Source organism: Psammomys obesus, unplaced genomic scaffold (genome assembly GCF_907164565.1).
Source record: "Psammomys obesus unplaced genomic scaffold, mPsaObe1.curated_primary_1811, whole genome shotgun sequence".
Classification (NCBI taxonomy): domain Eukaryota; kingdom Metazoa; phylum Chordata; class Mammalia; order Rodentia; family Muridae; genus Psammomys; species Psammomys obesus.
The window spans coordinates 15,661,587-15,684,665 of NW_026585797.1; the positions used below are offsets into that span (position 1 = coordinate 15,661,587).

Genomic DNA, 23,079 nt, shown 5'->3' on the forward strand with positions numbered 1-23,079 from the left:
AAGCAAAATGGTGATTTGTAAAAATGCCCCATTTTTCTATTTAATGTAAAATTTGAAGAGAATACATTTCTGTCCAGGTAGTGAAAATAACTTAATGGTCTATGCCATGGAAGGCCTACTTTAATTATCTCTCACTCTTATTCATTAATATAGATTTTTAGATTTAAAAATGTGTACGTTATAGAGGTAAGCAATACCCACTATTGCACTCACTGGGCAATTTCCTTAAAACACACAAAGAAGCAGAACAGAAATGATTATTTACCCAAACTAGCTAAGTACAGCTATGCATACACATCACAACATCACTACAGATAGAATGCTTGGGGTCAATGATACTGATGAACACTTCACACTTCCGGTGTGCCAACTGCTAGGCAACATACTACACAGACCCAAAGATAAGAATGAAGCACATGTGTTCAATAACGAGTTTGTGACAAAAACTCATCTTCAGTGAATCAAAGAAAATATCAGAGAACAGGGTTAGAGTGATGACTCATAAGTTGACAGCACTGGCTACTCTTCTGGAGGATCCAGGTTCAATCCCCAGCACTATCCGGCAGCTGACCACCATCTGAAACTCAGGTACTCAGACACTCTCTCCTGGCCTCCGTGGGTACATGCACACATGTGGTCCACAGAAATACATGCAGGCAAAACATCCATAAACAGAAAATAAATATATAATTAGTTAATTAAAGTGGGAGGACATTTAATATTATTATGGTGCTATGGTTTCAGCTTGTAAATAATGAAGGCTGCACTGAAAATGGCAAATTGCTGGCCTGGAGAGATGGCTCAGAGGATAAGAGCACTGTCTGCTCTTCCAGAGGTCCTGAGTTCAATTCCCAGCAAACACATGGTGGCTCACATCCACCTATAATGAATCTTGTACCGTCTTCTGGTATGCAGGAGTAAATGCAGACAGAATACGGTATACATAATAAATAAATCAATCTTAAAAAAGAATGGCAAACTGCAAACACATACATTAGGATGTGAATTTATATCTTTCATTTTATTAGTTACTAAAATTGTTTGCACATGCTACTGATAGAGCAATTCATCTCAGAAAAGCTAATGTGGCCATTCGTGTAACAAAGAATCCATCAAGAGATTTACTTTACTGACAAGCTTTCTATTTCCTATTTATCATTATGCTATTTTCTCTCAATTTTGTGGGCTATTGCTTTTGCCTGTGGGAAATTTGCTCAATCTACTGCAATTAGCTACATGACAGGTGGCCTCCTTAGCAAAGATAAAGAGAACAGAAAGATGCAGAGAAAGGGGCTTGGGGAAAAAAATTCCTAATGGCCAATTTACATTTTGAAAAGGCAGCTCCATCCCTGTTAGCATGTGGAGATGGCAGATCTTGGCTGTCAACTGGATGGGGTCTGTAATCAATTAACATGGCAGTCATTCGGCACTTTTGCGAAGGACTTTCTTGAGCAGACTGTTTGAAGCCAGCCTACCCTACGTGTGTGCACTACCTTCTGCTGGCAGCCCAGGCTAAAGGAAAAGGACGAGGGAAGGCTGTCTCTGCCTGCTGTCTTCACTCTGCTGGCAACCTCGCCCTGTTGCTGCTGCTTCCCTCTGCTGATAACAGAACCACCAGCCTCTTGGGGTTCCAACTGACACAGAAGACCAGCAGTCTAGGAGTCCTCCAGGCTTTCAGCACAAGACTGGGCAGGCTGAGACACCCAGCCTCCTGAGCTGTATGTTAATAATTACGGGATTAGTGCAAAAGTAAAGTTGACCAACATACTCTGAAGAACTCTCTAGATTCATTCATTCATTCATTCATTCATTCATTTGCTTTTTCATAGTACATACAACATAAATATCTAGTACTTCACATTATTCTATTATGTAACTTTTAGCATCAATATATATTTAAAAATTTAAAGCAATTATTTCTAAATTTAAAAAAAAACAAAGAAGGGAAGAAATGGAGAAGAGAATATATATCATCCTGGGTGGTGAAAGGCAGAAATACTTTGTTACAGGGAGAGGTGGAGAACAGTGAGGGAACTTAGGAAAAGCAAATAATAAAACGTAATTGGTCTGCAACAGGGCTGCAAAGAAAAGTAAGAACCACAATAGGAAGAAACACAATGACAACAAATCTTGGGAACAAAAGCCAACAGTTCAGATTCTGTTGTAGAGATTACCTTTGGAGGTTTCCAGGCAAAGATGGCACAACGACAACTTGAACTGTGTGGGTTTTCAAGTTAGGACTGGCCTGTTACACACTGTTAATGCACCCCAACAGCGGTAGGCAAGCACGAGTGCTGAACTGTGCAGTCCTCCTTAAAGTGCCAGGATGTCACCTTCTAGTAGCCTGTGCTTACAGACACTGGTAAGGTAAAATCACAGATGTGACCCAAGCTGAATGTAAAGGATGTAAAGAAACAAACACATGTGGATGACTTCATAGGTTTCTACACTGGCTCACTGCTCAATCAATGGACCAGGTTAGGAATGCTCGACCAACAGAAACCACACACACAGATTACATGGTTCAGGTAATAGAGCAGTGGATCAAGAATCACCAGCATGGGGTTAAATGACAGCCCCAGGGTGAAGTTATATCTTAAGAGGAAGTTATAACTTAAAAGTTATATCTTACAAGAAAAACTGTGAATATTGGAGAGCAGCTGTTTCTAGAAGGATGCTAAGAAAGAAACTAGATATACATTTAAAGACATGAGTTTGGGGCCAGTCTGGTCAATAAAGTGAGTCTAGGACAGCCTCGGCTACACAGAGAAAACTTGTCTCGAAAAAACAAAAACAAAAAAAAAAAAAAAAAGAAAGAAAAGAGGCAGGAGAATGAAAACAAGACTAATCAAAAAGAGCAAGAACCCACAATGTCACAAGAAGCGACAGAAGAGCTGAAAAGTGTGAGAAGCTGAAGGGATACCAGCAATGAGCAGTACAGGACTCCTGCAGCCAAGCTCCCTGGTTGTGGGTAGGAACTAGGATTAGCGGGTGTGTTGTCCTGTTTTCTATCACGGTGACAGAGCACTGACCAAAAGCAACTTCAGGGAGGAAAGAGATTATTTTAGCTTAAAGCTTGTAGTCCAGCATGAAGGGAAGTCAGGGCAGAAGCTACAGCAGGAACCTGGGGGAAGGACCTGACACAGAGCCCACAGAGAAATGCTGCTTACTGGCTTGCTCCCTGTGGCTTAGGCAGCCTGCCTTCTTACACCACCCAGGACCACCTGACCAGGGATAACACTGCCTACAGTAGGCCGGGCCAAATCACATCAATCATTAATCAAAAAGGTGCCCTATAGACTTGCAGACAGGCAATCTGACTGAGGCATTTTCTTAACAGAGGTTCCTCCCAGATGACCCAAACACTAAGCAGGATGTTTATCAGGCTCTGGAGCTACCTTTCCAGTACTTTTTTCCACCACTGTAGAGACAGAGAACTTGTCTCTCACAGGCTACTGGACATCATGACTTCTTAGCTCCATCCAGGTGTTTCATGCTCACTGGGTTTTGAAGTATGGAGACAGGTCCAACAGGACAGATTTCTGCTATTTGCTTCCCACATTCCCAACTCACTCAGGACACAGTCACTGGCTAGAACACCAGCTACCTCAAGGTGTACAAACTGGGGCGTTCCAAGAAGGTGATAAGAGCTGACTGGATCACAGACTACAGAGCTAAGCATGGACAGCAGAAGATCCTGGTAGGCAAAGAAGGGAAGCTACTAAAATGACAAGTTACAGTAGATATCTGACAATTGTCCAGTATAAATCATCTGAAAGACATGGGTCTCCAAGTTCAATGACCAACCCTTACCCTTGACACTCCACTTGTTGAGGATCAGGTAGCCACTCTAACACTCCATCTAGTTTACTTGGGGTGGGTATATTTTTCATTTTAGTAGTTCTCTTTTGGGACAGGGCCTCATAATGTAATCTTGACTGGACTCATATTTGCATCAAATCTCCTGCTTCTCTGCCTCTGGAGTGCTGATGTTACAGGCAGGTGTCACAGACACCTCGGTCATGTTTTTAACTCATTTGCTTGTTGGTTTGGAGGACTGAATACTAGACCTCATGCTATGTGTGTGCCTTACATACATTTTTTTAATTAGAAAGCGTATATTCAAATTAAAAGTTTCAATCCTTAATAACTAAAAACCCAATATTTATATAACAGTTCTTTCTAGAGAGACCCCAATCTTCCAAATGTAACTGCCTGAATTTTATCATGAGAAAATAGTTAATTTGTATTAACTATTGATGATATATTGAAACTAATAATGTCCATGTTAAAATATCCTGAGGAAAGAAAGAAAGAACTGTGGAAGGAATGTGTGAAGAAAGATATATAAACTGCACTTGGCTTACTAAGTATCAATGAGCATTCAAACGCTCAGGACTAGCGCCACAGAGCACAAAGGAGTTCTAACGATAAATTAATATATAAAAAAAAATTTCAGTTATATAAGTGGGTATATTATAGGCCAAGTATCATAGACCTCACAACAGAAAAGGGCTCTCCCATCTAGACATAATAAGGATAAAGGAAGAAAGAGAAAATGCAAGGACTGTATGAATCACGATCAGAGAGAAAAATATCAAAGAAAAATGTCTTAAGTGAAGGTAGCTAAGCTAGTTAACAAGGAAGACGAAGAGTATTTCTCAGCAATTATCCTTAAAGATCGACCCCAGACATTTATTTGTCAGATTTTAAACCTTTAAAGAGAAGATCTTAACACTCTGTAAGAATGCCTTTGGACCTATTTTTTTTCTGATCTTTAAAAATGGAAGACACTAAAAAGAACAAGGATTATAAATATGATAGATAACATCAGCAAGGTCCCACCACTGCTAAGATCACAAGATGGAGAGTTTTTTGGGTAGATATTGAAAGATACTAAGAGGTGAGAGGTATTTTCTAAGAGAATAAAATATGAACAAAGGGTAAAATTACACTGACTTGCAGTCAAGGAATTTGGCACATTAAGAGCCATCAAAACTGACTTCAGCCATCAAAATCTACCAACAATAGTGAACATAGGAACTTTAGATTAACTACAAATTCTTTCCAGCTCCTCCGTGCTCAACTCCATAGAGTGCTATGTGACTATCACAGTTAGTCCCAAGATGCCTTGCAGCTTTTGCATTTGCTGCCTTGGCAGCACATAATGGCTAGATGAAGCTGAGCTTCTCTGAAAGACTGATGAACTAGATGGCAACCAGACAAGTGTGAGTAAGGTCACCACAGGTCACCCTGCTCTATTTAAGTTGCCAATTGTCAGGGGCCATATGAGGGCTCCAGGTGAGACCAACACAAAGAACTGATGGGCCAAATTACCGACTCAAACTGGTGAGTAAATAGCACAGTTGTTGAGTTCATGAAGCTGTGGAGTAATTTAACCAGCAAAAGAGAACTGTTAGGATGACAGAGAGAGAAAGAGACAAAGAGACACATACACACAGAGAGAGACAGGATATAGAGAGAAAGAGACACACACCCAGAGAGAGACAGATACATGAAAAGCTTGCTTCACATCTTCTCCAGAAAAGAATTCAAATTTTACTTGGTAAAAATATAAATTTTAATAACGAACTATTTTGTGGGGCTGGGAGTGTGGCTCGTTGGTAGAGTGCTTGCTCAGCATTTATGAGGCTCTAGGTTTGAACCCCAGCACTTGAGGGGAAAAAAAACCCAACAGATGTATTGTAACTCTACTAAAATTACATATGTAAAAAGGGGGATAAATACTGGTTGAGATCATTGTCCTAGCTTGAAAGGAAAGAAAGTTTAGCGTCTACAACAAAGTGTAAATAATATGGAAACAAAAATTCTAAATTTATAAGGAAGATATGACAAGAACATGGCTGAAAATACAGAAAGTAACTGGTTCTTAAGACGCAGTGTTGGAAAAATCTTTTCTCCAAATGCAAAGTCTAATAGCTCAGAAGTCGTAACCTATCCTACCTCTACAGCTTCCTCACATATCTCTTGCTTTTAATCCGCCTTTAACTGGAAGCGTGTAGACATGTGTACCACACACAACTGTTGATATGGCTGAGTTTAAAAGTTTTTACATACAAGATGAAATCATCTGTGTAAAGAGATCATTTTACTTTTCTTTTTTAATGTAGATGTTTTTATTTCTTTAAAAAATTTTAGATGTGTGTGTGTGTGTGTGTGTGTGTGTGTGTATATATATATATATATATATTGCATGTCCGAGTGTTTTTGCCTGAGTGTATGCATATGTATCTATCACATGTAGACCTGGTTCTTTAAAGGTCAGAAGAGGACTGGGTCCCTGGAGCTAGTCATCGGTGTGAACCATCACAGGGTGCTGGGACCCATACCAGATCCCCTGCAGGAGCAGCATGTGCTCTTCTCTGAGCCATCGTTCCAGCCGCACTGCTCTTTATTTCTTGTGCTTGAGTAATTCTTCTGGCTGAGACTTCCAAAAGCATTCTAAAGAGACACTGTAAGGTGGCATCTTCTGCCACGTGCCTGGTTAGAGAGGAACTTCTTTCAGTCTCTTATTAAGATATTGGCTACAATAGTGAGATAACTTTTTTTTCATAATTTCATCTTCCCTTAAAACTGTTGATCAACTAGCCCCCTTTCTCTACATTTCTTAAAGGTTCCTATAGAGTTTATACATTTATGTTAAACTGTCACAATTACCCTCAGAAAATATAGCTTTAAATACAATCAGAAGAGTATCTTTTACAATCTAATTCCTCATATCCAAGTTCTATTATTCTACATATCTTACTTTTCTTTACAAATTGTTTCCTATAAACAAGCCATATTCTGTTTACCAGATATCCCATTTAGATATGTAAAATGATAGATATCTCAACCATTATTCTTTTTAAAAATGTGTATGTGTGTTCACAAACACATGGGCATATATGTGGATGTACAATTGTAGGCACACATGAGAGTCAGAGGATAAATTCAGGTATTGCTCCTCACTTTCCACTTCGGTTGAGACAGGGTCTCCTTCTCACTGTTGCATGGGCCAGGTTAGCGGACCAGAGAATTTCTGTAGACTCCTCTGTTTCTGACTCCCTGCTTGCTGTCAGAGGACTGGGATTACAGACACACAGTACACTTCTGGGTGTCCTTGGGTTCTGGGAATCTGAACTCGGCCCTCATTCTTGGATGGAAAATGCTTTCTGCAGTGGGTCATCCCCCAGCCTCTCAAGCATAACACTTAACTGCTTCTCTTTCAAGCTGCCTCCTCTTCCCCTAGCTCGCTAGATCAGATCACTGCCTTCCTTGCCCTCCAAGGGCCAACTCGGAAGAGTAGGAGGAAAACTTGACCCTTCTGGCCATTTTCATTAGTGATTGCTATGGTTCCTATCTTCAAAGTTTTAGATAGAACCATATGAAAGTCCCAGCATACATAATATAGTTCAATCTAATACATTAGGAATCTTTCCATCTCCAGGATTCTAACTCACCAATATCCTTTCTTCTAGGTTATTTCAAGAGATCTTAAGCTGGCTTTCTAGCTTTTACTTTTACCTACAATCTAATAGCCTATAGCTACCAGAATTGTCTTTTGAAGGCAAATCAGATTTTACCCATTTCTATCATTTTATGCCTTCAAACCTTCAATGTTTTTATAATATAGTTATTCTAGGTATTAAACACAGCATGGTCTATAAGCACTGTACAATCCAGCCTCACTCTCCATCTCATTCTGTAGGCTCTAGCCACAATGCCACAATGCCTTTCTTGCTGTTCTTTACAAGGTGGCCACCAAGCAAGGAAGAAAGCCTTCACCAGAAACTGACCCTGCTGGACCTTTAGCTGGGACTTCTGGTCTACCAATAATAAAGTACCTAGCCTGTGGTATTTTGTTTAGACAATCTGAACACATATTAACAGGAAAAAATATAAAATTCTGTAAATTGTCTCATATTCAGTGTTTTTAAAATATGACGAGTAAATCCATATGAATTTTTTTAATAATTTGTTTACTTTTATTTTATGTGCATTAGTGTAAAGATGTAAGATCTCTCAAGTTACAGACAGTTGTGAGCTGCCATGTGGGTGCTGGGAATTGAACCCAGGTCCTTTGGAAGAGCAGACAGTGCTCTTAACCACTGAGCCATCTCTCCAGCCCAAATTTTAATTCTAGTATTTAAAACAAATATTTTAAGTCAGAAAGATATGCATTCTTTCATGCTCTTGTGCTAACTGCTCCCTTATCAAGGGTCTGTGGCAAACTGTTATCATTGCTAGTTGACTTATTTTATTTTTGTATCTTCAACATCTGCTCACTCAACCAGATCTTAGATAAGTCTCGGTTCCCATGCATCTCTTAATCAAATCTCTATTCTGATTACACACCCTTCCCAGAACCTATCAGTTACCCAATGGTCTAATTTAACTTACTAAATTCTTTACAATGGCAGGAGACATTTGTTTTTATGCCTCCTCATATTTCTCCAATCACTGCTTCCCACAAGGTTCGGCATATGAAAATACATGTTGAAGGAACATATGAGAGGAAGTACTCCTACCTCTAAGGTCTCATGTCTGGCACATCTGAATCATGGATTGCAAGTTAATGATCCCTACTTCTCTACTCCTGGCTGCTCTTAACAGCAACTACACTTCCTTAGTATAAATGAAATTTGGTTAACCAAATGTTACTAACACTTATCAATTGCCAGGCTCCAGACAGACAGATGGCCTTGCAATAAAATCTCTTATTGTTTAAGGATGTATGTCCTGATTGATTAATAAACCTCTGATCAGTCACTTTTAATAACCTGGTCTACAGGAGATCTAGGAAACACTGGCTATTTTTCAGGCTGGTATGAGGCATCACCACAACCCAGGACAAAGAGGAGCTACAGAAATTGTCACAGTCCTCTGTGACAGCCAGGGTCTCACAGAGGACAGGTAACAAAACTAGGTATCAATGGATTCTCAATGTACATTTGGTATTGCTAGGTCTTAATGATACCTTATAGCCTTTTCAAAATTAGATACCAAATAACTACAATTACCTTCTCTAAAACCATCAATAAGAAAGGTTTCTCAGAAAAAAAGCTATATTTATACTAAAGACAATTCCATTTCATTTTCTTTTTTGATAGGTTATTAACCTAATTTAAAACAACTATTTTAGTGGTAATGTGAATGTTCTAAAGCTTACTGGGACTATTTCAAACTTAGAATTATGTTATTAAGTTCCTAAAATAGGCTGTATGCTTACTTCAAGTTGTGTATACAGTAGTGAAAAGGGGGATTTTCTTTGTAACCTCTAAAATTTAGCACAAAAGCAAAACTATTTAATCAGCCTGAAATCCCCACATATTAGTGTTTTTATATTTTCACAGCCTGTGTTATCAAACACCTTATTACACAACATATGATGGTGTTTCTGACCTGACCTTACAATTTATGGCACTAAAACAAGCTTTTAATGAACTCAGAAAAAATATTTCAAGTTCTCAAGAGGAGAGAAGAGGAAAATTACAAAGTTCACGGACTAAAACAGAAATGTTCTTCTGCTTTGTTCTCCATCTGAAGCCTCCGATTGGGCCTGGAGTGTGGAGATGAGGGAGGCAGTCCAGAGAGAAACAATCTGGATCTCAGTGTGTAGTGCTGAGACAAGGACTTACAGGCTCAGACTCCTGCCAAGCTCTGGAGATAGAATACCCCCTTTCAACAGCACAGGCTCTAAGAGCAACAATCAATAAATGGGACCTCAGGAAACTGAAAAGCTTCTGGAAAGCAAAGGACACTGTCCTCAAAACAAAACGACTGCCCACAGACTGGGAAAGGATCTTCACCAACCCTATATCTGACAGAGGGCTAATATCCAGTATATATAAAGAACTAAAGAAGCTGAAAAGCAACAAACCAAGTAATCCAATTAAAAAATGGGGAACAGAGCTAAACAGAGAATTCTCGATAGAGGAATATCAAATGGCACAGAAACACTTAAAGAAATGCTCAACGTCATTAGCCATCAGGGAAATGCAAATCAAAATGACCCTGAGATTTCACCTTACGCCCATCAGAATGGCCAAGATGAAAAACTCAAGTGACAACACATGCTGGAGAGGTTGTGGAGAAAGGGGAACCCTCTTCCACTGCTGGTGGGAATGTCAACTGGTACAACCACTCTGGAAATCAATCTGGCGCTTTCTCAGACAACAAGGAATAGCTATTCCTCAAGATCCAACTATACCACTCCTAGGCATATACCCAAAAGAGGCTCAAGTACACAATAAGGACATTTGCTCAGCCATGTTTGTAGCAGCTTTATTTGTAATAGCCAAAAGCTGGAAACAACCCAGATGTCCCTCAACTGAAGAATGGATGCAGAAATTGTGGTACATCTACACAATGGAATATTACTCAGCAATGAAAAATAAGGAAATCATAAGGAAACTTGCAGGTAAATGGTGGGATCTGGAAAGGATCATCCTGAGCGAGCTATCCCAGAAGCAGAAAGTCACACATGGTATATACTCACTCATATAGACATATAATATAGGATAAACCTACTAAAATCTGTACACCTAAAGAAACTAATCAAGAGGGAGGACTCTGGCTAAAATTCTCAATCCCTACTCCAAAAGGCAAAGAGGATGGACACTAGAAGAAGAAGAAAACAGGAAACAACCTAGGAACCTGCCACAGAGGGCCTCTGAAAGGCTCTGCCCTGCTGACTGTCAAAGCAGATGTTGAGACTTATGGCCAAACTTTGGGCAGAATGCAGGGAATCTTATGAAAGAAGTGGAAATAATAGCAAGAGCTGGAGAGGACAGGAGGTCCACAAGGAGAGCAGCAGAACCAAAAAAATCTGAGCACAGGGGTCTTTCCTGAGACTCATACTCCAACCAGGTACCATGCATGGAAATAACCTAGAACCCCTGCACAGATGTAGCCCATGACAGTTCAGTGTCCAAGTGGGTTCCATAGTAATGGGAACAGGGACTGCTTCTGACAGGAACTGATTGCCCTGCTCTTTGATCACCTCCCCCTGAGGGGGGAGCAGCCTTACCAGGCCACAGAGGAAGACATTGCAGCCACTCCTGATGAGACCTAACAGACTATGATCAGAAGGAAGAAAAAGAAACCCTCCCCTACCAGTGCACTTGGGGAGGGGAGTGTGTGGAAAAGGAGGAGGAAGGGAGGCATTGGGAGGGGAGGAGGGAGGGAACTAGAGGGAGGATACAAAGTAAATAAAGTATAATTTAAAAAAAAAAAAAAAAAGAATACCCCCTTTCATCTTCCCCTTTCCTCTGCCTCAGGGAGAGAGCAAAGAAATCTTTAGTACTATACACATGACATCTTGAGGAAAGGTTCCTTCTCCTATTAGAGAATTCAAACCTTCCTTCTCTGCATTTCATTACCTAAGACCCTCAATGACAAACAAGATAGACTGTCTTATAACAAACTATGACAAAGCACCTCAAAATGGCTTGGCAAACTTTTAAGAGGAAAGCTTTGAGTCACTTTTCTTCACACTCTATTCCTTGGCCTTTTAGCATTCATTTACATGTGAAGAAGGTTATGTTAACTGAGTGAGAACACCCTAAGGGCCACCCATTTCACAAGGTGAGCTAGATTTAACTGTACAGACAGAAAAACCATGAAATTGTACCAATTACCTCAGTGGGGTTCTGGAGACTTAGATCTAAGCCACAAGTAAACTCTGTATGATGTTCCACTGTTTCCAGAAGTGGATCAGGCTTTGAAAAATTCCAGAATCTGTGATGATAAAAAGAAAATGTGAGTGCTAAAACACTTCTATCAGCAAGTATATATATGTCATAAACAAGATTTTATTACAACAGGCTCCACTAATTCCTAAGTGCAGGCCACACTACTGATTTACATAAGATAGCTAATGCGGAAAACATGTACTCCATTCTATTAGATCAAAGAACAAAATAGGATTACCAATCTACCAAGTTTAAAAAAAAATATTGTGTTTTCATTTTGATAGCTTATAAAATGGAAGCTTAAAAACTTTTTGGTTAGAAAAAAATTGTTAAAACTCTGCAAGGCACTTGGGATGAGAAGCAGTATGCTTTCTTTCATAGGTATTTCTAAAAGCAATCATGTCTGGAAAATAAGAATACTGAATCAGACAAACTCCTAACAATTTGTGATTTTTAAATTCTATTTCATTTCTTAACAAGTAATATGAAAAGCACTTGGGTTTAATTTACATTTCAACAGCAATTTAAATTCTTTAAAATGAATCTCTTTTCTTGTGAATATCCCCGTAAATTCTGAAACTCTCTTTTCAGGCATAGCCTTTCTTTGAGATCCCCCATCAATGTTATTTCCAGAGTCAAGCCAATATTTTATATTCTACTTCTCTTTTATAAACTGAGAATGACAATATTTACCATAATACAGCTCTGATTTCTGTTCAGAATAATTTTCTCTATTTTCAATACATAAAAAAGTACATGTGCTGTCTAAAGCTTTCTCTGCTTACCATCTTCTTATTTACTCTAAACACACTATAAAAACGGCACATTCAGAATCCTAGGAACCATCTCGTAATTCAGCTCTCCTAATGATGTACAACAAGGAGCACACTGAAGGCTGGGCTGTCCTTCTGAATGAGGGTAAACACACAGAACCAACAGTCACGGTTTGTTTAACCTGGTGGTATTATTTCCCTAATAAACACAGTGCTGGTTCTATTAAGTTTTGAAAAGGATTGTTGCTATGGATAATCTCCTGTGTGGGTAGCAGAGAGATACTGAACAAACAGCTCATTTATCTGATTACTAAGTGCTACAGAATAGTTAGGGAGAGGATTTTACTTTTGAAAATGTGTCTTTTTAAAATAAATTGAGGGTACAAGCCACAGACCTTCTCAGAAATGCTAATGGTAGTTTTCTTGTTTTTGCATACTTGTTCCTAGACAGTGAATTGTACCAAGATCAAATTTTCTGAATCTTAATGATGTTTATATAAGCAAGAGTAAACTTCTAATTGCACAGTTTGTTTCTAAAAACAAGTTACGCATTGATTTGCATCATTGAAGACAACAATCAGATGACTTTGCATATATCCAAAATGTTCCAACCCTTCATAATAATATGCATTTAGTAAGACAAAAATGAGTTAAAGGAAAATTAAAGATAAGAAAGTAAGTTGGAACCATGAATGAGATAATAAATAACAATATATCCCATAAAGTCATATGAACTTGACAGGGAGGAACTTCAAGATGCTAAGCTTTCTAGCAGCCACCAGGAAAGGAACACATCATCAGGCCATGGACTTGCTTCTACCAGCAAGTGCTTTGCGAAATTATAGACAAGCTTAAGTTTACATAATGACATGTTATTGAGACCTCTTCAATACACAAAAATGTGTCACCAGCTGCCACTGGTCAGCCAGTGGCCTCACCCATCGGATCCTCAGTGGTCCACTGACATAGTCAGGTGCTCACTCAGCTCTTTGGTCTCTGTGTGGACTTAGGCTTTATTTCAGTAGACTGGGTAAGCTAAATCATCTTTATATAAATGGTAACAAATGGCTTCTTATATTACAAGTTTCCAAGGATAAGAAAGAGCAACAGCTTCCAGAAGACAATTTCTGTCACTGCTGTTGTGAGCCAGTTAGGTGATGCTGCATGAGAGCAAGAGCGGGCCTCATGAAAATGAAAATGCCTGAAACAGGGACATGTGTGTAGAGAGATCCAAACATGTTTCACGTGTGAGGCGGCTGAGAGACTTTAACGAAGGCCATTCAGATGTGCTCAGTCTGCAGATAGATGGGCTCTTAAGGCTTCTTAGTCACAGCCACCATAACTTCAGTAACATCAATCAAGTATTTGTGTGAGTTTATTAAAAACAAAAACTCAAACAAAATACATGTTAAAAGTTCCTACAAAATGTCAGATGTGGTGACGCACACCTGTAATCCCAGCACTCAGGAGTCAGAGGCAGGCAGATCTCCATAAGTTTGAGGCCAGCCTGAGCTATACAGTGAGTCCAGGACAGCCAAGGCTACACAAAGAAACCCTGTCTTGTAACACCACACACACACACACACACACACACACACACACACACAAGTTCCTACAAATTTAAAAACAACTAAAATCCCAAAGTAAAAGAGCAAAACAAGCAAGCCCCCACCACAAAAACATCTCAGAAGCATACATGAGCAACACTCGAGTCAAGATAAAGGGAAGACTGTACAGTCCAGAGCAGCAAATGGGACAGTGACCAACTGTGAGAACATTGCTAAACATGCAGACATGCAGCTTCTATTCTCTTTTCTCTTCTACTTTTTTGTTTCCTGTCAGTTTTTTGAGACAAAGTCTGATGTAGCCCAGGGTAGCTGGCTATGCATTGAAGGCTAGCCTCAGACTGCTGATCCTCCTGCCTTTGACAGGTATGCTGTGTTGTACCCTACTTCTGAAGCTTCAGTTTTCTCAACCTCAAAAGAAACAGGAGCCAGGAAAGTTACACACACAAATACTATAGTGTAAAAATTACTTTTGGTATACTAAAATGTATCAAAAATCTCACAAGCTAAGTAAACTGGAAAAAAAAAAAAACTAGGAGTATGCCAACAGACTATAATTTACTTTCAAATTGTAAATGGATTTTTAATAACAGAAGAAATGCTTATATCACTTCCCTTAATTCCTCTGCAATACCAGAAATACTTGTAATAGCAGCCATGGTGGATGTTCTAGTCTGTACACTTCGAGAATGGCCACACTTACTCCATTCAAGCTCCACCAGAGTTATGAGAGGCCAAGTGTGTTTCTTCAGGTTTCCTCATTGTACAATGACACAACAGCCTGCTCTTACCTTGCAGTCTTCAACTGGACTCACCACAGCAGAACAGGGCTGTTCTTTTCTGGTAGAAGTCAGCCCACAGACACCATTAACTGGGCAGATAAGGCACATTGTTTTCAAGTGAAATGCTTGTTTTAGTGCAGCATATATGCTATTTGGTGCCTTTTTGTCTCTGGGCTGATAAAATCACTGACTATTTAAGCTCTCTGATGGGAAGTAAATACTGAACAAGACTCCAGTGATTAAAAGATGACAGAACTGTAGAACATTTTTCATTTAAATTGTAGATCATATTACAGGTTACTTTTTGCCTTCTGACTCCTCAGTTCTTTAACAAAGCAATATAAAACAGTACTAAGTAGAACATCAAAACTGTTTCAGGAATTAAGCAGGAGCTACTTTGTTTCACTGAAATGTAATCTAAAATATCTAGAGTAACACCTTAGGCAACAGATGAATTTAGCAAAAAATTTAATGTAAAAAAGCTCATCCTTTCCCTTGACAAACTACAGTCCTGGTTAGCCATCAGTTCTTTATGACTCTTTGCTACCACAAGAAAAAAACAGGGACCTATTTCGGCTAATTCAGTGTGCTCTACATCTATTAGTTGTAGTTGTGTTTTCACAATTTTAAATAAGTGGCACCACCATAATCTCCTCTGTATTGCTAATAATGGCCAAGTAGTCTCTAAAAGTCTCTAGCACAAAAAGCAGAAAATAGCACACTTCTTTCATATTCATTTAATTATCAACAATTTATAGGTCCTACTATATAGCCCTATATAGGTCCTACTTAGGCCAAAAGAGCATGGCTCAGCTTTCCTGTGGCTCATAAGTCAATGGAGTAGACTGACAGACTGTTTCCCCTTTTCTTTTTTTTTTTTTTTTTTTTTTTTTTGTTAAATTTTATTATGTATACAATATGTGCATGTATGCCTTCATACCAGAAGAGGGCCCCATATCTCACTATAGATGGTTGTGAGACACCATGTGGCTAACTGGGAATTGAACTCAGGACCTCTGGGAGGGCAGCCAGTGCTCTTAACCTCTGAGCTATCTCTCCAGCCCTGTTTCCCCTTTTCTTTTTGCCAAAGTAGAACTAGGAGGTTAGTTCAGAGGTTGAGCATGCATTTAGGATTCATGGGAGGTCAGGGTTCTCCAGCAATGAAAATAAGTAAATAAGTGAGGTAAAAGCATCAAAAACACACATGGCGGCAACACTGACATGTAGCTCCCAAACCCCAAACAACGTAGTAGTATGTTGACGACTAGAGGAAGTAACAATGAGCTTGGATCTGAAGGCCAAAAATTAATTAGGCAGAGAGCAGAAAGAAGGGCGGCTCTTCCTGGATCAGCAGGGGCCTGGCAGTGGTGACAGGAGCAGAGAAAGAGGCCTAGAACAGGGAAAGGGAGGTGTGACACCAGAATCCAGCAGGGTCAGATTATCTCTTGTAGCCCCGGGTGACACTAAACTAAACTGTGCAGGGCTCATTTGGGGACAGAAATGATGAAATAATGATGGATTGGAGATATATTTAATATATATAGAATAAATGGGATGATTAATGGAACAAAGGAATTCAGGATGATGCCCATGTTTCTCAGTTATATGGATTAATCTACAGATCTATCATTCTCTAGTGCCCTCTAAGCCCCTTGAATTGAGGGACAGTCATTGTATTTCTTGCATGTATAAAGTGTCTGAGATGGACTGGGCATGTGGTCAAGTGAGAGCACTAAACTAGCATGTGAAAGACCCTGGGTTTAGTACCAAGCACTGAAAAACAAAGTATCTGCTCCACAAACAACCAAAGAATGCTCATGAATAAATGAAAACAATAGGTCACTACATTGAGCATGATAGGTAACAAAAGCCAACCTCACACACAGAGTCCCAAATAGTGGACAAGGATTCATTACTTCAGTCATTCAGAAAAGGGAAGAATCCCTCAGATCTGTTCCAGAAAATTCCAAATGAGTGGCACCCAGGAAAGTTTCTCTTAGAAAATGCTGGTGCCCAGTGAACTAAATTTAGGAACCACCATCTAAAACAATGTTTCTTGAATATACTCCAGCAGATACAGAACTGTTAAATTCCCCCTTAGACCAACAGCACTTTCAGGCAGAAAGAAAAGCCAACAGTGCAGTGATTCTTAACCATGGCAAAACTGAATGAATGAGTCCCTGCTGTAGGCCTGTCATGTAAAATACAGACCAAACTCTATGTTGGGTGGGAGGCATTACCCAGCAACTGGATGGCTGATTTCTAAACCAGTAGTTTTCAGACTTAAACTCACATCAGAGTCACCTGGAGGCCTTACTAAATTCAAAATCTCTGGAACTACCCAAGAATTTGTGTAAAAAGCAAGTCCCAAGTGATACCCAGACACCTGGGACAGGGTGGGACTGTGGAACCACTGCCCCAAGACTGCACGGGTGAGAGTCCAGTCACACTCTCTCCACTCCGGAGAAACTCTGCGGAGGGTCAGACTTGTGAGAGACAAAGATCCAGAGGGGAAGTAACACTGCTACTTCATGTAAATTATCTTTGCAAACGATAAACAAGGCTGCTTTCTTCTACATTACTACTAGAGAGCAGTGAAACCTACTATCTGCTCCTCCTTCCCAGTAATAAACCAATAAAGATGACCCAGGACTGAGGTAGCCACTTTCTCTTCAGCAAGATTACTCATTTAGCACAGTCTGGATGGTGACTTGAGTCTGGGGAAACAGCTTAGTCAGTAAACTGCTTACCATGCAAGCATGAGGACCCGCGCTCCATCCCCAGCACCCACGTAAAAAGCCAGGCATGGTGGTGTGTGTGCATAACCAGCCCCCAAGAAAACAAGACAGGAGGCTCAACAGCAGCCAGTCTAGCCTAATCCAGAGACCAGGTCTCTCTGAGAGATCCTGTCTCAATAAACAAAGTACATAGTTTCTATGGAAAGAAATGCGCGCACGCACGCACGCACGCACGCACACACACACACACACACACACAAAACTGCTTTTAATCATTACCCACATTTCAAGGTAAAGACAGATATAAGTTCACTTCACAGTAAGGGGAATGGGCTAAGGAAAATCTTGCGTTCCTTGACACCATATCTAATGAACAGCAGCCCCAAAGCATACATTCTACTAATATCATGCCCACTGCCTTTTCTAGTCAATGAACTGAGCTCAGGGGATCATATGTAGGCACCATGTAGGAGTCCCCAGACCATTTTGATTAATACTCTAAAGGTTCAAATAGGTTTACATCAACTCAGTTTCCCCCTACCCTCTCAAACTACATAGAAAATTCCATACTCTAAAGCCCATGCCAGAACTCCATTAGTCAAACAACTTGCATCCAAAGCCGACACCCTAAGGAAATGATGAGTCAGCATAAATGTGAACTCCCATGACAGAGTTCAGAAACTTCTTTCCTGTTCTAACCCTCTCTGTGCACTCAGTGAACCCTCTCATCGATTGCTCTGTCCCTTCCTAACTTAACCTATTCAACTGCTCAGCTCCTTTTGTCACCAGAGTCATCTTTGCAGTAAATTTCAAGAAAATGGAAATCCCTGTGGTGACAAAAATTAACTGTTGAGTGGCACATAAAACCCAACTCTAAGACTCATGATGAATTCATGGCCCACTATTTAATATTCATCACTTTTAGGAGGGCTTAAGAATAAAAATTGTAGCCTAGCAAAACAATTTTGCAAAAAGGAAAAAATCACCTACTCAAAAATATTTATTAGTATCTACTGCTTGCTGATATGCACAAACAGAAAGTTATTTGTTTTTTTGTTTTGTTTTGAATCTGGAACTAATAACTATAACAAAATTAAGTTTAAAACCAAAAAGCTCTAATTGCCTGATAATGTAAAATAAATTAATGACTAATTTTGTAAAACTCAACAGTTTATAAAATGAATTTTTAAATAGTCACAAATATCCAGAAGCTATCTGTGTTTACAAAAGTTCAAGAAAAAAACATAAGAATTCCAGACTTAGCTTCTCTATTGAAATGAATTAATTATAATATTTCAATTAAAACTTTAATCAAATCTATATTTTCACTAGGCAGGCTCCAATTCATCACAGCAAGCATCAAGCCTGGAATAGGTAATGAATTAGAGAAAACCATTAGGTGGCTAGAAGGCTGGCTCTTCGAGTATTCGTGGCTGCGATCCACCAGCATGCAGAATGATGATTAAAGAACCACATCTCAACAAAGAAGGTAAAAGCTCCCGTAGAGCTCAATGTTTATTAGGACAAAGAACCATGAAAACCTTTTTTTTTTTTTGCAACTCAATTTTAAATAAATATTTTAGTAAAAAGAAATGAAGTTGGAAAAACTTATGAAATATTATCAGTTTCAGTATCTTCATCAACAGCTTATGCACACTTGGACTGTTACCAGCCATGGGAAAGTGAGAAACAGAGCTAATGGGTACTCTGCAGAAGAACAGGCAGATGATGCTGTCTGGCCAGGGTACCTTACAACATCATGTCTAAATAGTCAAAATCAGTTGTACTGACTGCTTCTTAGCTATTCCATATGAAATAGTGAATGCCCTCATTCTGAAGCTAAATAGCTATGAATTCACATCCACCAGGGCTGTAAGGTTACAGACTATCTACACAACTTATAGTCAGTCTCTTTTCTTACCTTAACTCCCTACTAAGTACAGAGATGGGAGGAGACAAAAGGAGACAGACAGAGGATAAGGGAAGAGACAAGAGGAGCCAGACAAAGCTGGAGAAAGAAACACAGAAAAAGCAGACCAATAATAATGTTTCTTTTCTTGTGACAGGTCATGGAAGAGTGATGAAAAGAAACAAAATCAGTCCCAAGGAGATGAAGGCAGCAGAACACATTCAGAGTAAAGTAACCTTAGGTCTTTCCTCGGACCTGCTGCACTCTTGTCCTAAGAAACATTCCCCTTTCCACTAACTGTAAAGGGTTTATTTTACACACGTGTGCACACGCATACCTAAACAGAAAGACAAGAAACTGCTGAATGTAAGATGAACAGAGATAAATAATTAGTGTTTATAGTCTCTGTATAGTTCATTCCACTAAACTGAATCCATATTCTAGACTAGAGTTTCAGGACAGACCTCAAGGGTGAATTATTTACCCCTGAGTTTTCAGAGCATATTAAACTATGACCAGCTGACTTGTAGAACGCAGTTGATCTGAGTAAACAGGCTCACTCTTGTGCAAATAGCGAGTAGGAGGAAAGACCAAGGTTTTCCGCTCAGCTCCCTGTCTCTCCTAAAAGCTGTAACGCACAGCTGAGGCCCTAGCAGGGCGGCAGCCTCCTGGGCAGCCTCCGCAGCCCCGCTTCAGAGGCAGCCACTCTCATTCTTCCCACCGAAGCTTCTGACTTAGTCTTCCTAAATAATGCACTCAGAACCTACTGAACCTTTTTTCATTTTCAGATACACCTTCTACTCCCTACTACATAACGAGACAAACCAACATATCCTTAAGAAAAAAACAAACATACACAACAAAACTTATTTCATTGCCTACTGAAACTGCACAACAGAACTCTTAAGAACATAACGGAAATCAACTGTCAAAATTCATAAATTTCCCTTTGGAACTAATCAGCACAACTCAGGGTTCAAAGCTTCACACTGCCCTGAGTCAAGGCTTAATCGCTCGCTCCCTTTCCATCTATTCATGTGCTTGTGTTAGGCTGCATGTAGACAAGTCTTTTACTAAAGAATTCTGAAAATCTTCTGTACTTAAAATCAAAAAGTCCCATAAATCCTTCTTTAACTAACACATGCTCTCTCACTTTGTAGGAACTTATTTTGATCTTTACTTGTTATTTAAGTTACAAAACTACCGTTCTCCTCATGAAAAGCTCTCTCTGATACAGCAATAACTGACACAGGGTTTACACATCCTTGGTTTACACTGGCAGCTTAAAGCGGTTCACAGTTGCTTTGCAGCTGTAGAGCAAACTGAAAGATCTACCCGGGACTGGCTTATAGATGGTAATACCAGGACAACTGCTATTGTACTGTACTCTGGACTGCTCTGCTCAAAATCAGCCCAATTTCTCCTTAAACACATTTCCCCATTCAATTAAGTTCAGTTTTCTTGAGGACTACTTCAAACATAACTGAAGTGAAGTCATGTTTTTGAGCTTTTATAGTCAGAATGACCAAAGTTGTCATAATTTTCCATCTAATTTAAATTCACTTACATTTGTAAACATTTATTTAGAATATCCCAATTTGTTATAGACAAACAGTAAAATACACAAGTCCTATCCTAGAATCAAACAATATGCTTTGTAAACACAAAATACATTTAATACTAAGGAGTCCTTGAAAAAGTAAACAACTATTCTTCTTAAAAAGAAAGCCAAAGACAATTACATTGAGATACCCTCCTAATATCAGAGAACTCTATCAAACCGTGCTGCAACACAGAACAATGTCCTTAGCTGACAGAGATTTGATGTTTAACATATTGCAAAAGTGCAGCATTTAGACACATCTTTGGTTATTTTATTAATTCAGTCACAGGACTTGAAAAGGTTAACAATTAACATTAGTCACATGATGAAACCTGAGAGGAATTAGCAACTGTCGTAAAAGACAGGCATGAAAAGCTACGTGGCTACAACTCAGCCGCAATTTTTTTAAATTAATTTTTTATTAATTACAGTTTATTCATTTTGTATACCAGCTTTAGCCCCCTTCCTCATCTCCTCCTGTGTCCCTCCTCAAGTCCACTGATAGGGGAAGTCATCCTCCCCTTCCCTCTGACCCTAGCCTATCAGGTCTCATCAGGACTGGCTGCATTGTCCTCTTCTGTGGCCTGGTAAGTCTGCTCCCCTTTCAGGGGAAGGTGATCAAAGAACCAGCCACTGAGTTCATGTCAGAGACGGTCCCGGTTCCCATTACTAGGGAACTCCCTTGGACACTAAGCTGCCATGGGCTACATTCGTGCAGGGGTTCTATGTTATCTCTATGCATGATCCTTGGTTGGAGTATCAGTCTCAGAAAAGACCCCTGAGCCCAGATATTTTGGTTCTGTTGCTCTCCTTGTGGAGCTCCTGTCCCCTCCAGGTCTTTCTATCTCCCTCTTCTTTCATAAGATTCCCTGTACTCTGCCCAAAATTTGGCTATGAAGTCTCAGCATCTGCTTTGATACCCTACTGGGTAGAGTCTTTCAGAAGCCCTCTGTGGTAGGCTCCTGTCCTGTTCCCTGTTTTCTTCCTCTTCCGATGTTCATCCTGTTTGCTTTTCTGAATGAAGATTGAGCATCTTACCCAGGGTCCTCCTTCTTGATTAGCTTCTTTAGTTGTACAGATTTTAGTATGTTTATCCTATATTATATGTCTAATATCCACTTGTAAGTGAGTATATACCATGTGTGTCTTTCTCCTTCTGGGCTACCTCACTCAGGATGATCTTTTTTAGTCCCCACCATTTGCCTGAAAATTTCATGATTTTCTTGTTTCTAATTGCTGAGTAGTATTCCATTGTGTAAATTTAACACAATTTCTGTATCTATTCCTCAGCTGAGGGACATCTGGGTTGCTTCCAGGTTCTGGCTATTACGAATAAAGCTGCTATGAACATGGTTGAGCACATGTCCTTGTTGTATACTTGAGCATATTTTGGATACATGCCCAGGAGTGGTATAGCTGGATCTTGAGGAAGCACTATTTCTAATTGTCTGAGAAAGCACCAGATTGAATTCCAAAGTGGTTGTACAAGTTTACACTCCCACCAGCAATGGAGGAGGGTTCCCCTTTTACATCCTCTCCACAGTATGTATTGTGACTTGAGTTTTTAATCTTAGCCATTCTGATGCGTGTAAGGTAAAATCTCAGGGTCATTTTAATTTGCATTTCCCTGATGACTAAGGATGTTGAGCATTTAAGTGTTTCTCTGCCATTCTATATTCCTCTATTGAGAATTCTCTGCTTAGCTCTGTACCCCATTGTTTAATTGGATTACTTGGTTTGTTGCTTTTTAGATCTTTATATATTCTGGATATTAGCCCTCTATTAGATACAGGGTTGGTGAAGATCCTTTCCCAGTCTGTAGGCTGTCTTTTTATTCTGATGATAGTGTTCTTTGCATTACAGAAACTTTTCAGTTTCATGAGGGGTCCCATTTATAAAAAAAAAAAAAAAAAAATCAGTAGCCCTCCTGTATATGAAAGACAAAAGGACTCAGAAAGAAATTAGGGAAACTATACCCTTCACAATAGCCACTAATAACATAAAGTACCATGG

General features: G+C 39.5%; 1 protein-coding gene across 2 annotated transcripts in view; it reads right to left on the bottom strand.

Annotated features, from left to right (window-relative positions):
- Pex7 (peroxisomal biogenesis factor 7) overlaps nucleotides 1-23,079 on the bottom strand; it is a 62,293-nt gene that overhangs the window by 5,019 nt on the left and 34,195 nt on the right. For both annotated transcript variants that reach the window (XM_055599468.1, XM_055599469.1), the window contains one exon: nucleotides 11,643-11,742. In XM_055599468.1, coding sequence (XP_055455443.1) covers nucleotides 11,643-11,742 — 100 coding nt within the window. The remainder of the gene's footprint in view (nucleotides 1-11,642; nucleotides 11,743-23,079) is intronic.